General features: G+C 44.2%; 1 protein-coding gene across 2 annotated transcripts in view; it reads left to right on the forward strand.

The window, feature by feature from the left end:
* hbs1l (HBS1-like translational GTPase) overlaps positions 1-14,244 on the forward strand; it is a 264,743-nt gene that overhangs the window by 40,998 nt on the left and 209,501 nt on the right. For both annotated transcript variants that reach the window (XM_072499712.1, XM_072499713.1), the window contains exon 4: positions 10,746-10,940. In XM_072499712.1, coding sequence (XP_072355813.1) covers positions 10,746-10,940 — 195 coding nt within the window. The remainder of the gene's footprint in view (positions 1-10,745; positions 10,941-14,244) is intronic.

Below are 14,244 nucleotides of genomic sequence, written 5' to 3' on the forward strand. Positions count from 1 at the left end.
GTTAAACCAATCGATATGCAGATTAAAATCTCCCAATGTAACCGCTGTACCATTTCTACATGCATCCGTTATTTCTTTGCTTATTGCCTGCCCTACCATCCTGTTACTATTTGTGGCTTATAGACTACTCCTTTCAGTGACCTTTTCGCCTTACTATTCCTGATTTCCACCCAAATTGATTCAACCTTGTTCTCCATAGCACCAATATCATCCCTTACTATTGCCCGGATGCCATCCTTAAACAACAAAGCTACACCACCGCCCTTACCGTCCATTCTATCCTTTCGTATAGTCTGATACCCTTGGATATTTAACTCCCAGTCGTGACCATCTTTTAACCATGTTTCAGTAATGGCCACTAAATCATAGTCATTCACAATGATTTGCGCCATCAACTCATTTACCTTATTTCTTATACTACGAGCATTCAGGTAAAGTACACTTATGCTGTTTTTTATGTCTTTGTTATGAATCCTAACACCTTGATCAGTAACTTTTCGCAATTTATTTTTCCTCTTGCCCTTTCTCCTAATTTTCCTTGTCTTTGAACCCATATCTCTACATCATAACCTGTCACGTAACCTGCTGCCTTGATCTCCATTAACCATTATTCTGTCCATAGCTTTACATCCCCCCCCCCCCCCCCCCCCCCAAACTTGCTAGTTTAAAGTCCTTGTGACCAACCTATTTATTCTATTCGCTAGAACACTGGTTCCAGAATGGTTCAGGTGAAGACCATCCCAACGGTACAGGTCCCTCCTGCCCCAGTACTGATGCCAATGCCCCATGAAATGGAATCCCTCTTTCCCGCACCACTCCTTTAGCCACGTGTTAACTTCTCTAATTTTCTCAATCCTATGCCAATTGGCACGTGGCTCGGGTAGTAATCCAGAGATTATAACCCTGGAGGACCTGTTCTTTAATTTAGTCCCTAGTGTTTGATAATCCCCAAACAGGTCCTCTTTCCTAGTCTTACCTATGTTGTTAGTCCCAACGTGGACCACAACAACTGGATCCTCCCTCTCCCTCTCCAAAATCCTTTCAAGCCTATCAGAAATGTCCCTCACCCTGGCACCGGGCAGGCAACATACCATGCGGGACTCTCGACCTGGCTTACATAGGATGCCATCAATCCCCCTAATTATAGAATCCCCTACAACGACCACTTGTCTTTTTGCTCCCCCTCTTGAATGGCTTCCTGTACCACGGTGCAGTGGTCAGTCAACGCATCCTCCCTACAGCCCCCTTCCTCATCCACACAGGGTGCAAGTACCTCATACCTGTTGGACAAGGTCAAGGGCTGAGGCTCCTCAACTCCTAAACACGGGATTCCCCTACCTGCCTCCCTTGCAGTCACACCACTCTGTCCCTGACCACTGTCCGAATTAATAGTACTTATTCTACCGGGTGTGACTGCCTCCTGAAAAAAAGCGTCCAGGTAATGTTCCCCCTCCCTGATGTGCCGCAGTGTGTGCAGCTCGGTCTCCAGCTCATCAATTCTGAGCCGAAGTTCCTCGAGCAGCCAACATTTGCTGCAGATGTGGTCACTGACGGTCTCAATGGGATCCACCAGTTCCATCACCATACAGGAACAGCACATCACCTGTCCAGCCATATTCAACTAGTTAATTATTTTAAATATTTAAAAAAAATTAAAAAAATTTTTTTTTATAGAACCTCAAGGATAAACCCGAACACCAACAAAAACACAGCCCTCTCTCGCCACTCGCCCGAACTCAGTCACTCACCTAAACTCAGATGCACTCTGTTCCAATCAGCACTCCGTGACTAAAGGCACTCCTGCCACACCTTTTGTGCACTCACCTCTCCCAGCACTGTCCCGGCTCTCGCCTCCCGCGCTTTTTAAATCTCCCGGCTCTCTCCTCCGCCGCTGTTTTCGCTGTCCCGGCTCTCTCCTCCCGCGCTTTTAAAATCTCCCGGCTCTCTCCTCCGGTGCTGTTTTCGCTGTCCCGGCTCTCTCCTCCCGCGCTTTTTAAATCTCCCGGCTCTCTCCTCCGGCGCTGTTTTTGCTGTCCCGGCTCTCTCCTCCATGATCACAATGAATGGCGGAGCAGGCTCAAAGGGCCAAATTTCCCTTAGAAGCCTCCTGCTTCAATTTTCTGTGTATGATTAGATGCAAGCCTGGCGAACATTGATTTCTTTTGCTGTCTCGACTTGGTGAGCTCAATTGTATTTCTTCCAAAATTGAACTTATTATTTCTCTCAGCAAACACACACAGATAACTGAAAACTAAGGAGTCTCTTTAACAACCACAGCCTATCTCCATGTTAACATGGCACACTCTAGATGCTCCCAAACAGAAATGTAAATCAGTTACATGATACCTTTAAAACAACCCTTTGATTTATGGCCCACATGAATAATCTATGTCTCTAATGGAGTTAACAGCCCTCTTTCCTCGATTTTATGGTTCCACCAAGGAACCCCTTGTTTTCAAAGGTTTCAGGGAACTACACGAGCAATACAAATCACTTGCTGAAATAACTAGACCTCATGTTCCTACCAAAAACTCAAAAATGGGCCATTCACTGTTTAAATTTTTCTTGTTGAAAGCTAATTATCCTAGGTTTGCTTGAATTGCACTTATTTCAGGATTTTTCAATCTCTAATTCTCACATTTCTATTTATCTGACGTTTAGTGCTTCAATTCCTAAAACTAAAAGTTAATTTTTAAAACATGAACAATGAAATCAGATATTTGCAGCAAAACAATCAAAAGATAGAATATTTCAGGGTGTCTGCTAAGCTGCAACTTAGCTATATTCAATTATTATACTCTTGATGCCGGTGTTGTGGCTTCACAAAACCGTTTGGCAGTTTGCTATTTGGACTCGTTTTTGAATTTACCTTGATTTCCAATAAGAACAAAGAACAATAAAGCACAGGAACAGGCACTTTGACCCACTAAACCTGTACCCGTCATACCACCCTTGACCAAAACCATCAGCACTTCCTTGTGCTGTATCCCCTGATTCCCATCCTATCCATGTATTTGTTGAGATGCCTTTTGAACGCCTTTAATTTATATGCTTCCACAACCTCCCCTGGCAACGCATTCCAGGCACTCACCACCCTCTATGTTAAAAAAAACAAAACCTGTCTCGCACATCTCCTCTAAACTTTGCCCCACGTACCTTGAACCAATGTCCCCTGGTGACTGACCCCTCCACCCCTGGAAAGGGTGCAGGCCCATTCACTCTATCCATGCCCCTCATAATCTTGCAGACCTCTTATCAGGTCACCCCTCAACCTCCGGCGTTCTAATGTAAACAGTCTGAATCTATTCAGCCTCTTGGCATACGTAGCACTCTCCAGACCAGGCATCATCCTGGCCTACCTCCTCTGCACCCTCTCCAAAGCTTCCACATCCTTCTGGTAATGTGGCGACCAGAATTGTGCGCAATATTCCAAGTGCGGCCGTACCAAGGTTCGATACAACAGTAGCATAACTTGCCAATTTTTATACTCATGTCCTGTCCAATGAAGGCAAGCATTCCATATGCTTTCTTGACTACCTTGACTACTTGTGTTGTCACTTTCAAAGATCTGTATGCTACAAACAACAGAGGCTCCAGCACAGATCCCTGTGAAACACCACTAGTCATAACCTTCCATTCAGAAAAAACACCCTTCTACTGCTACCCTTTGCCTTCTGTGACCAAGCCAGTTCTGTATCCATCTTACCACCTCGCCTCTGATCCTGTGTGACTTCACCTTTTGTACCAGTCTGCCATGAGGCACCTTGTCAACAGCGGTACCACATTAGCTATTATCTAGTCCTCTGGGATCTCACCTGTAACCAATGAGGATACAAAGATGCCAGTTAAGGCCCCAGCAATTCCTCCCTTGCTTCCCTCAGTATTATGGGGTAAATCGCATCCGGCCCAGGAGACCTATATACCTTAATGTTTTTTAAAAAAATCCAATACCACCTCCTTTTCGATGTCAACATGACCCAGACTGTCCACACAACCTACCCAAGAATCATCTTCCACAAAGTCCTTTTCTTTGGTGAACACTGGTGCAAAGTACTCATTTAGTACCTCGCCAAGTTCCTTTGGCTCAACACTTAAATTACCCCCACTGTCCTGAAGTGGTCCAATCCTTTCCCTGGCCACCCTCTTGCTTTTTACATATGAATAAAGGGCTTTGGGATTCACCTTAATCCTACTTCCCAAGGACTTTTCATGACCCCTCTTAGCCCTCCTAATTTTCCGCTTAAGTATCTTTCTACTTTCTTTCTCCTCAACAGTTTCGACTGTCTCTACCCTTCTAGACCATACAAAAGCCCCCTTTTTCTTTTTGACGATGTTCACAATATCCCCCGTTATCCAAGGCTCCCTAAACCTCCCATACATATCCTTCGTTCTCTCAGGAACGTGACCTTCCAACAATCGCTTGAAAGACTCCCACATGTCCGATGTTGATTTACACTCCGACAGCTGCACCCAATCCAAATTCTTCAATTCCTGTCTAATATTATTGTAATTTCCTTTCCCCAGTTTAGCACCTTAACGCGAGGGTTACCCTCATCCCTATCCAAAAGTACACTAAAACTTACGGAATTTGGAAGAAAAGTAAAATAAGCTTTTGTTGACCAGTAGCAGACCAAGTAAGCCAGGAAGGAAATTCCTGGTCCTCCTGCAAGTGCATGATTACAAACTCGCGTCTAAAGATAACTGCCAATTTCTGATACAGCCATTTAAAAAATATTTGTTACCGGGATGTGGGTGTCGCTGGCCAGGCCAGCATTTGTTGCCCATCCCTGAGGGCATTTAAGAGTCAATCACATCGCATTTAAGAGTTAATTACGTAGGCAAGACCAGGTAAAGATGGCAAATTTCCTTCCCTAAAAGGACATTCGTGAACCAGGTGGGTTTTTACGACAATCGACAATTGTTGTCATTTTTATTGAATTCAAATTCCACCATCTGCCCTGGCGGGATTCAAATCCAAGTCCCCAGAGCATTACCGTGGGTCTCTGGATTACTAGTCCAGTGACAATACCACTATGCCACTGCCTCCCTTGATTGATGCAGTGTGGATAACATCTGCAATGTAGCTAACATCAATACCCTTTGCCAAGCAAAAATTGAACAGTTCTGAATTTTGATCGTGCTGCAACAGGTTTTTGGGGAGACAGGGTTTCAGATTTCCACTGCTCTTTGTGAAGAAATACTCTCTGGCATTCCTGAAAACCTAGCTCTAATTTTACAGTTATGTTCCCATGTTCTCGATTGTCCTATTGGAGGAAATAGTTATTCTGTTTCTATTCTATCATCATAAATACCGCAATTAGATCACCTCTTAATTTTCTAATTTAGAGGAGCGGAATTCTTAAAATGCATCTAGGAGAACTTTTTAAGCCAGTGCGTAGAAGGTCCTACAAGAGATGGGGCGGTCTTGGACTTAATTGGTCATATCGTATGTAACAAAGCCAGGCAAGTGGTTGAAGTATCAGTGGGGAAGCATTTTGCAGACAAAGATCGTAACTCCGTTAGATTCAAGTTTATTATGAACAAGAGTGGGCCTGAAATCAAAGTTCTAAACTGGGGGAGAGCCAATTTAAAAAAGATCAGTTATGATTTAGCCAGACGGGACTGGGAGCAGATACTTTTAGGTAAATCTGTAACTGAACAGGGGACGCGTTAAAGAAAGAAATAGGGAGGGTGCAGGGTCAACATGTTCTAATTAAGAAAAAGGGTGGGACCAACAAATTCAGTGAACTGGATGATTTAGATATGATGTATTGGGGATATGCAGCATTGGATCAGGAGAAAAAGGGAGACTTATGGCAGATATTGAGGGCTCAAAACAGCAGAGGCCCTCGAGGTGTGTTGAATGTGCAAAAGGGAACTTAAAAAAGAAATTTGGAGAGCAAAAAGGGATCATGAAAGGATACTGGCAGGTAAAATAAAGTTGCTTTACAAGCATATTAAGGGTAAAAGGATAACTCGGGAAAGAGTAGGGCCCATTAAGGACCACAGTGATAATTTGTGTGTGGAGTCGGAGGACATTGGTAGGGTTCTAAATGAATACTTTGCGTCAGTGTTCACTAATGAGGAGGGATGGTACGAGTATAGAAATCGGTGATAAAATTAAAGAAATCAATATGGACAGAGGAGGTTCTGAGTCTTGCAGGCTTAAAAGTAGACAAAACTCCAGGGCTATATCCCAGGCTGTTGAGTGAGGAAAGGGAGGGAATAGCAAGACGCTGGCAATTTTTAATTCCTCTCTGGTCCAAGGAGTGGTACCGGAGGACTGGAGGATAGCTAATGTGGTACCATTATTCAAGAAAGGCAGAAGGGATAAACCAGAAAACTATAGGTCAGTCTAACCTCAGTGGTGGGAAAACTATTGGAAGCACATCTGAATGGCAGGAAGCAGAGGCTGAGGGTGATGGCCAAGGGGTGTTTTTCTGACTGAAGGCCTGTGTCCTGTGGGGTCCTGCAGGGGTAGGTTTTGGAGCCGTTGCTGTTTGTGGTTTCCATAAATGATTTAGATATGATGTAGGAGGGTTGATCAGTAAGTTATCAGATGATATCAAAATCGATGGGGTGGTAAATAATGAGGAGGATAGCCTTAGATTACAGGAGGATATATACAGGCTGGTCAGATGGTCTGATAAGTGGCAAATGGAATTCAAACCAGATAAGGTTGAAGTGATGCACTTGGGCAAGACAAATAAGGAAACAAGACAAACAAGGACCCTGGGTGGGAAGCACTGAGGATCAGAGGAACCTTGGTGTTCATGTGCACCGGTCCATTAAGGTAGCAGGGCAGGTGGATACAGTGGTTAAGAAGGCATATGGTATACTTGCCTTTATTAGTCCGACGCATTGGGTTTAAGAGCAGGGAGGTTATACTAGAACTGCATAAAATTTTGGTTAGGCCGCAGCTGAAGTATTGTGTACAGTTCTGGAATTATAGGAGGATGTGACAGCACTGGAAAGGTTGCAGAGATTTACCTGGATGCTGCTTGGGTGGGAGAGTTTTAGCTATGAAGAGAGATTGGATAGGCTGGGGACTGAGGAGACTGAGGGGGACATTATTGGATGTATAAAATTATGAGGGGCATAGTTAGAGTAGACAGGAAGAAACCTTTCCCCTTGGTGGAGGGATCAATGACCAGGGGCATTGTTTTAAGGTAATGGGCAGGAGGTTTAGAGGGAACGTGAGGAAAAACTCTTTCACCCGGAGGGTGGTGGGAGTCTGGAACTCACTGCCTGAAAGGGTGGTGGAGGCAGGCACCCTCGTAACATTTAAGAAGTATTTTGAGTGCACTTGCAATGCCAAGGCATACAAGGATATGGGCCAAGTGCTGGAAAATGGGATTAGAATATTTAGGAGGTTGTTCTTGACCTGTGCAGATCCGATGGACTGAAGGCCCTTTTGTGTGTTGTAGACCTCTATGACTCTATGTTCCACAGTTTGCTGACTAATCTTTAATCTAATCTATTAATGTCCTTGGGAGCTCCGAGCTCCCATTTATGCTATTCGCTCTACCATCTAATTGTTGTCAGCAAATTTATATATACAACTCTATTCCTTCACTTAAGTCATTTTAAAATCTAATGAAATACTGAAACCTCTGTATATTTAAATCCTTAGGAGTTACAAGTAGTGATATCATGCCAATTGAAGTACTTGTGAGGATAGGAGGTCTGCTCAAGAGTTTTTGCTTGAGTAGGAAAAACTTTTTTGCTTGAGTGAGTACTTGCTGTCGCTGACATCCGAATGAATTCCTTAGGTTTGAGGCTGGAGGCTTTTTTCTTGTATACTTTCTCACCCTATGGTGTGTTTGTGATTTCAGTAAGCAGCTCTGCATGACACTGAGCAGAGATTAGGTGTTCCTGTGGAAAAGTAGTGTCAATCAGAACAAAGATGCCTTTGGGGCATCTTGACAAATACATGAATAGGATGGGAATAGAGGGATACGGACCCCGGAAGTGTAGAAGATTTTAATTTAGACAGGCAGCATGGTCGGCGCAGGCATGGAGGGCTGAAGGGCCTGTTCCTGTGCTGTACTTTTCTTTTTTCCTTGTATTACCCACCCCATTTCTTCCACCATTGTCTCGGATATTAAGAGCAAGGAACTGAGAGACATCTTTGCCTTTAAGATTGAGACCATCCAATTAGCTGCTTCTGTCACTTCTTTCCCTTCCACTAGTGTGCCAAACTTCTTGTGACATTCTCCATATATGTTTATTTGCCTTGTTTCTCTCCTGTCTCTCGTCTCCAAGCTCATCTTTCCATGAGACCCATTTCAGGCTCTCTGACCACTAAACTACTGACCACTCAACTTCCCTTCCTGATTCCTATTTTAACTGATGTTGTGACTGGTTCTATCTCCTCATGGTCTCCTTCAAATCTGCTGTCACCAGTCCCCATCTCAAGTAAAAACAACTCTTGCTCAGACCACCTATCCTCACAAGCTGCCGTCACATTTTCCATTTCCCGTTCCTCTCCAAATCACTTAACGTGTTGCCGTCCATATCCATACCTGTCTTTACCAGGACTCTGTTTCAATTCTTCCAGTCGGGTTTCCATCCTGCCACAGTACCAAAACAGCTCTTAAAGCCACAAATGACATCCTTTGTGACTGTGATAAAAGTAAAATAACCCTTCTCAGCCTTCTCAACCTTTCTTCAACCTTTGACATCCTCCTCCAATACCTTCCCATTGTCATCCACTTGGTTGTGATTGCACTTGCATTGTTCTATTCTCACCTAATTATAGCCAGACAATCCCTTGCAAATGTTTTTCTTTCCATTCCTAAACAATTATCTCTGGTGCTCCCCAAGGAATCTATCCTTGGGCCCCCTCCTTTTTCTCATTAGCCTCCCAGAGCCATTATGTGAGAAAACACATAAGTTTCCGCTTGTGCTTTGACGATACCCAGTTTATCTCTCACCACTGTTATCGTTCCTCCACGGTCTCTAGATTAGTCAGACCATTTATCCAACATCCAGTGCCGGATGAGCAAAATTTCCTGCAATTAAATATTGAGACGACTGAAAACATAGTCTTCAGTTCCAGCCACAAACGTTGCTCCCTAGTCCGTAACTCCATCCATCTCCCTGGTAATTGCTGAGGCTGAGCAAGACTGTTTGCCACCTTGGTGTCATATTTTACCCTGAGATGAGCTTCTAACCACACATTTGTGCCATCACTAAGACTAGTATTTCACCTCCAAAATATCTCTGAAGTCTGCCACTGCCTCAGTTCATGCTGCTGAAGCCCTTATCCTTGTCCTTGCTATCTCTGGACTTGATTATTCTAATGAACTCCTGGTTGGTCTTTACGTTCAATTTTCTGTAAACTTGAGGCCGTCCATAACTGTGCTTTCCGGTCCAGATTCGCACTAAATCCCATTTACCCATCGGTCCTGTACTCCCTTCATGGCCTTACCAGTCCCAATTTCTGTAATCGCATCCAACTCTCTTTGTTTTCTGTCTTCCTTTGTTAGGAAAACAAAGGTAGTTTAAAGGAATTAGGATTTTATCGGTAAAAATGAGAAATAAGTTACTGTTTTAACTATGTTTAATTTAATGTTTCTGTGCCTGGAAGGGTAAAAACCGTTGGTTGGATTCATGTTGCACAAAAGTGTTTGTATGTTTGGGGGTTGGGTAAGTTCCAACTATGCTTTTTTGAGCTTAGAGAGAGCGACAACATGAAGAATAAATAAACCAGCAGTGGTTGCTTGATACTTGTAAGGTAGAGAAGCTTTAAAGTTTTGGTTTATCGATTTTATTGCAGTTGAAGATGACTGGTGAGAGATAAGGCAACTCTCACAGCTCTGCTAGAAGCAGTTGATTTAGAATGCGAGAGAGAGAACATCACTCTCAGCATTGCTGGGAGAAATGCCATACCATTGAGTAGTATGGTTAAGAAAACAAGTGCAAAGATCTGAACAGCAGCTAGTTAAGGAAACTAGAGAAGTGAAGAGAAGTTTTCAAAAAGTCTGAGATTAAAGGTAATAGAATAGAGCACTGTTCAGTAAAGACAGACTGAATTGAGAAGAACACTGAGACGCCAGAACAATATCTGAAGTGATTTTCAGGTTTGAGAGATTTTACTACAGCCTGTGGATCTGAGTTTAAAATAACTATGGAAATCGGTAGCTGGATCTCTGAGTTTGTGTAACAGCAGTTCAGACATGTTCTTGGGTTTAGAATGGTACTGGTTGAGACTCATGAACAATTTTCAGCTTATTGTCTTGTATGGGAAAATTTCTTGCCAGAAAAAGAGGCACAAACCAAATGATTTTGATGAAAAGATTTCTAAAACCACAACATCTTAGATTTAGGTTGAAGTGATTTCCTCGACCTGATCAGCTGCACAAGCTACAATTATTTTTTTTGTTGAGGAAAGCTAAAAATGATCATTATTGATCCAATGGAGATGTGAGTGAGAATGAATTTGGGTGAGGAGCCTTCCTCTCTGCATGAAATGCCCAGTTTCCACCTGGGGTTTTTTGATAATGAATTTTAACTTGACAAGTGGGAAGAGTTATTTTCAACTGTTCCATGTGCTAAAAGTATCAACACACAATTTAAACTATCTGAAGAATTTGTTTTTGAACATTTATTTGAAAATATACATTTAGAAACAAGTTTTGATTTAGTGCTGCTCCACTCAAATGCTTTCCCCTGCATTCATACAGAGATTTTCTTGCTATATGATTACTAGAAACTTCTCTGAATATGCTTTTCTGTTACAGCGCGTCTACATTGCTGCCTAGATGAAATACGAGAAGTTTTAGGAGATTCTGTATCAGAACAAGTGTTGGTTGACGCTGTGCTGAATAGTCAGTATGATGCACATAAAGCCCTGGACCTTGTGCTTTCTGAGGACAGCCAGCAAACCTCAAAAATAAAGACCCAGAGTACAGCCCCTGCACAGAAATCCACAATAGGTATGTGAACTTTCTGGGTTACTTTGTGTTTTTCTGAGTGCCCCAGTGTCTTCAAATTGGCAAAATATTGTTTGAAAAATTGTATGTTGATATTCTATAATCAAAAATAAAACTTGGATGCACAAGCTGAATTTGACTCGGTTGGTAGAGCAGATGAAGGAGGACTTTAGAAGGTGGGATATGCTCCCGTTGTCACTGGCGGGGAGGGTGAGACGATAAAGGTGATGGTTCCCCCGAGTTCTTTGTTTGTATTTCAGTGCCTGCCTATTTTTATTCCCAAGGCTTTCTTTGAGAGGGTGAATGCAGTGATCTGAGTTCATGTGGGCGGGTAGGACCCCGTGGGTAAGGAAGGCGCTGCTGGAGCGGGGTCGAGGGGAGGGGGGTGCTGGCCCTACTGAATTTCAGGAACTGCCACGGCGGCGAGCAATGGTTAGGAAGTGGGTAGTGGGGGAGGGGTCGGTGTGGGAGTGGGTGGAGGCGGCCTCGTGTAGGGGCATAAGTTTAGGGGCACTGGTAACGGCATCTCTGCCGCTCTCTCCGGCTCGGTACTCTACAAGCCCTGTGGTAGCGGTGGCCTTGAGGATGTGAGAACAATGGCGGAAGCACATGGGAGTGGAGGGGGCGTCGGTATGGACACCTGTTTGTGGTAACCACCGGTTTGCGCCGGGAGGGGGCTGGATCGGGGTGTTGGAGATGGCAGGGAGCTGGGATCGAATGGTTTGGGGACCTGTTTATTGACCGCAGCTTTCTGTGCTTGGATGAGTTTGAGCTGCCACCCGGTGGAAATGGGTTCTGATACCTGTAGGCGAGGGATTTTGCGCGGAGGTAGGTCTCGACCTTTCCACACCTACCGCCCCAGGGGATACAGGGTAAGGTAGTGTCGAAATTGGGAGTGGGGGAGGGGACGGTCTTGGAAATTTATAACGAGCTCGTGGATTGGGAGGGGGCCCTGATAGGGGAGATGAAGCGAAAGTGGGAGGAAGAATTGGGCAGGGAGTTAGAGGCGGGGTTATGGGAGGACACACTGAGTAGAGTCAACGCGTCCGCGTCATGTGCCAGGTTTAGCCTGTTACAATTTAAGATGGTCTACAGCACGCATATGACAGGCCCATATGAGCAGGTTCTTTGAAGGGGTGGAGGATAGGTGTGGGCGGTGTACGGAGGGCCTGCAAATCATGTCCACATGTTTTGAGCATGTCTGAAGCCTAGGGAATTTTGGCAAGGATTTGTCGATGTCATGTCAACGGTATTGAAGGCATGGGTGGTTCCGAGTCCAGAGGTGCCGATATTTGGTGTGTCGGAAACCCGGGAGTCCAGGGGGTGAGAGAGGCCGTTGTGTTGGCCTTTGCCTCCCTGATGGCCCGGTGACGGATCTTATTAGCGTGGAGGGACTCAGAACCCCCGAAATCGGGGGTATGGCTCAGTGGCATGGCCGGGGTTCTCAGGCTTGAGAAGCTCAAGTTCGTCCTGAGAAGATTGATGCTAGGGTTTGCCCAGAGGTGGCAGCCATTTATAGATTTATTTGGGGAAATTCAGCTGTCAGCAGAAAGTGGGGGGGGGGGTGAGTAAAGAGAAAGAGGGAGGCGTGGAGTTGGTTGAGATGGTAAATAGTTAGTGGGAAAGGGGGATTGGGGAACTGTGTATGTAAGCCATGTTGGATGGGTTTGGTTGTTGGTTGGGTGGGTGTTATTTGTTTTGTTGTTTTTTTCCTCTTGAAAATTGTTAAAATTATATATGCCTTCATAAAATATTTTCAATGAATAAATAAATAAAACTTGGCTAATTCGATAGGTAATCATTGTTGATTTTTTTTGTTGGATTTCACCATGCATTTGAAGTTGTGGCATAGCATAATAGTGCAGAAATTGAAAAACCAATGGGTGTGTCTCGCTGCCTTCTGCACTTAACTGGAGTATGTTTATATCTTCTTGAGGTAGTCAGGTATATGACTAACGTGCTAAAAGCTAATTGACTGCATGTTTAACCATGGATTCTGGTTTACCTGCCAGTTTACAGATTTTCAGGAGCACGCCAGATTGAACAAGGTGAGAGTACAGCAGGGGATGGTGGGACTGAGCATTGACAAGTTAGAAAGCCTTCAAGTGCACAGATATGACAGCTCCTTCTTTGTCTAGCCCCTTTGCTCAGAGAACTTGAATCATTGTTTTGGGGATGATTTCCAAGACGTAATTTCTGCTCGCCAGGCATTTTTTGAGTTTGATTTGCAGTTCCCAGCTATCATTCCTCTCAGCAGCATGGGAATCACTAATGCAGCTCTGAGCAACAGCAGATTTCCCTTATCTCTTGAGGATAGAGGGGATGGACCCACAGAGTTGCAGCTTCTAGGAAGTGATACTCAAAGGTATATAGGTAGAGTGAACTTTCTGGACATGACTGAGCATAAATGTATCAGGAGGCACAGACTCTCTTTTTGGGCCTTTGCTGACATTTCTAACTTCTTGGATAAAGGCTGCCAAGTGAACCAGAGTGCCATTGATGGTCAGTCACCACAGAATTGATAGGCCGATTGGCCTCTTTCTCCACTGTTGGGATTCTATGCTCTTTGTCTCCTGCCAGGAAATCTGGTTGTGACATTGTAGAATCTTGGAATCTAATTATGAAGAGTGCAGGTCCCAGATGACTGATGTCATGTATGCGAGGGCAGCAGAAAGAACTATAGCTGTAGGAGGAGGAAGGTGCTAACTTTCTGCATTTTTGAAGAGGAACCTGATGCAGCCAGCGTACCTGGAGCCACTCGCTTAGCTGCCGGGGATGCATGGGATGGACTCATTTGAGCTTCAGCTGATAAGACAATCACACACCAATACAGAACTCAATATGAAATGAAATGAAAATGAAATGAAAATCGCTTATTGTCACAAGTAGGCTTCAAATGAAGTTACTGTGGAAAAACCCCTAGTCGCCACATTCCGGCGCCTGTTCGGGGAGGCTGGTACGGGAATTGAACCGTGCTGCTGGCCTGCCTTGGTCTGCTTTAAAAGCCAGCAATTTAGCCCTGTGCTAAACCAGTCCCTGTACTCCTCCAGCACCGTAGTCCCACAGTCAAAAATCCATATCTCTCAACTGACATCAATAGCTTCTTTCCAATAGTATGAGAATACTCTTCTCATACTATTTTCCTCAACTCTGAAGGCCACTTGGCAGGTGATTGGTAACAAGGGGGATGACTGGACAATGGAGTTTTGAAATAAAGTTTTGTTGTATCAATGTCAGCAATAGTAATCACAATTTGGTAAGCTTATGAACACCAAAATGAAACGACAAGTCTCTCTCTTCCTTTTCC

This window comes from Scyliorhinus torazame, chromosome 4 (assembly GCF_047496885.1).
Source record: "Scyliorhinus torazame isolate Kashiwa2021f chromosome 4, sScyTor2.1, whole genome shotgun sequence".
NCBI lineage: Eukaryota > Metazoa > Chordata > Chondrichthyes > Carcharhiniformes > Scyliorhinidae > Scyliorhinus > Scyliorhinus torazame.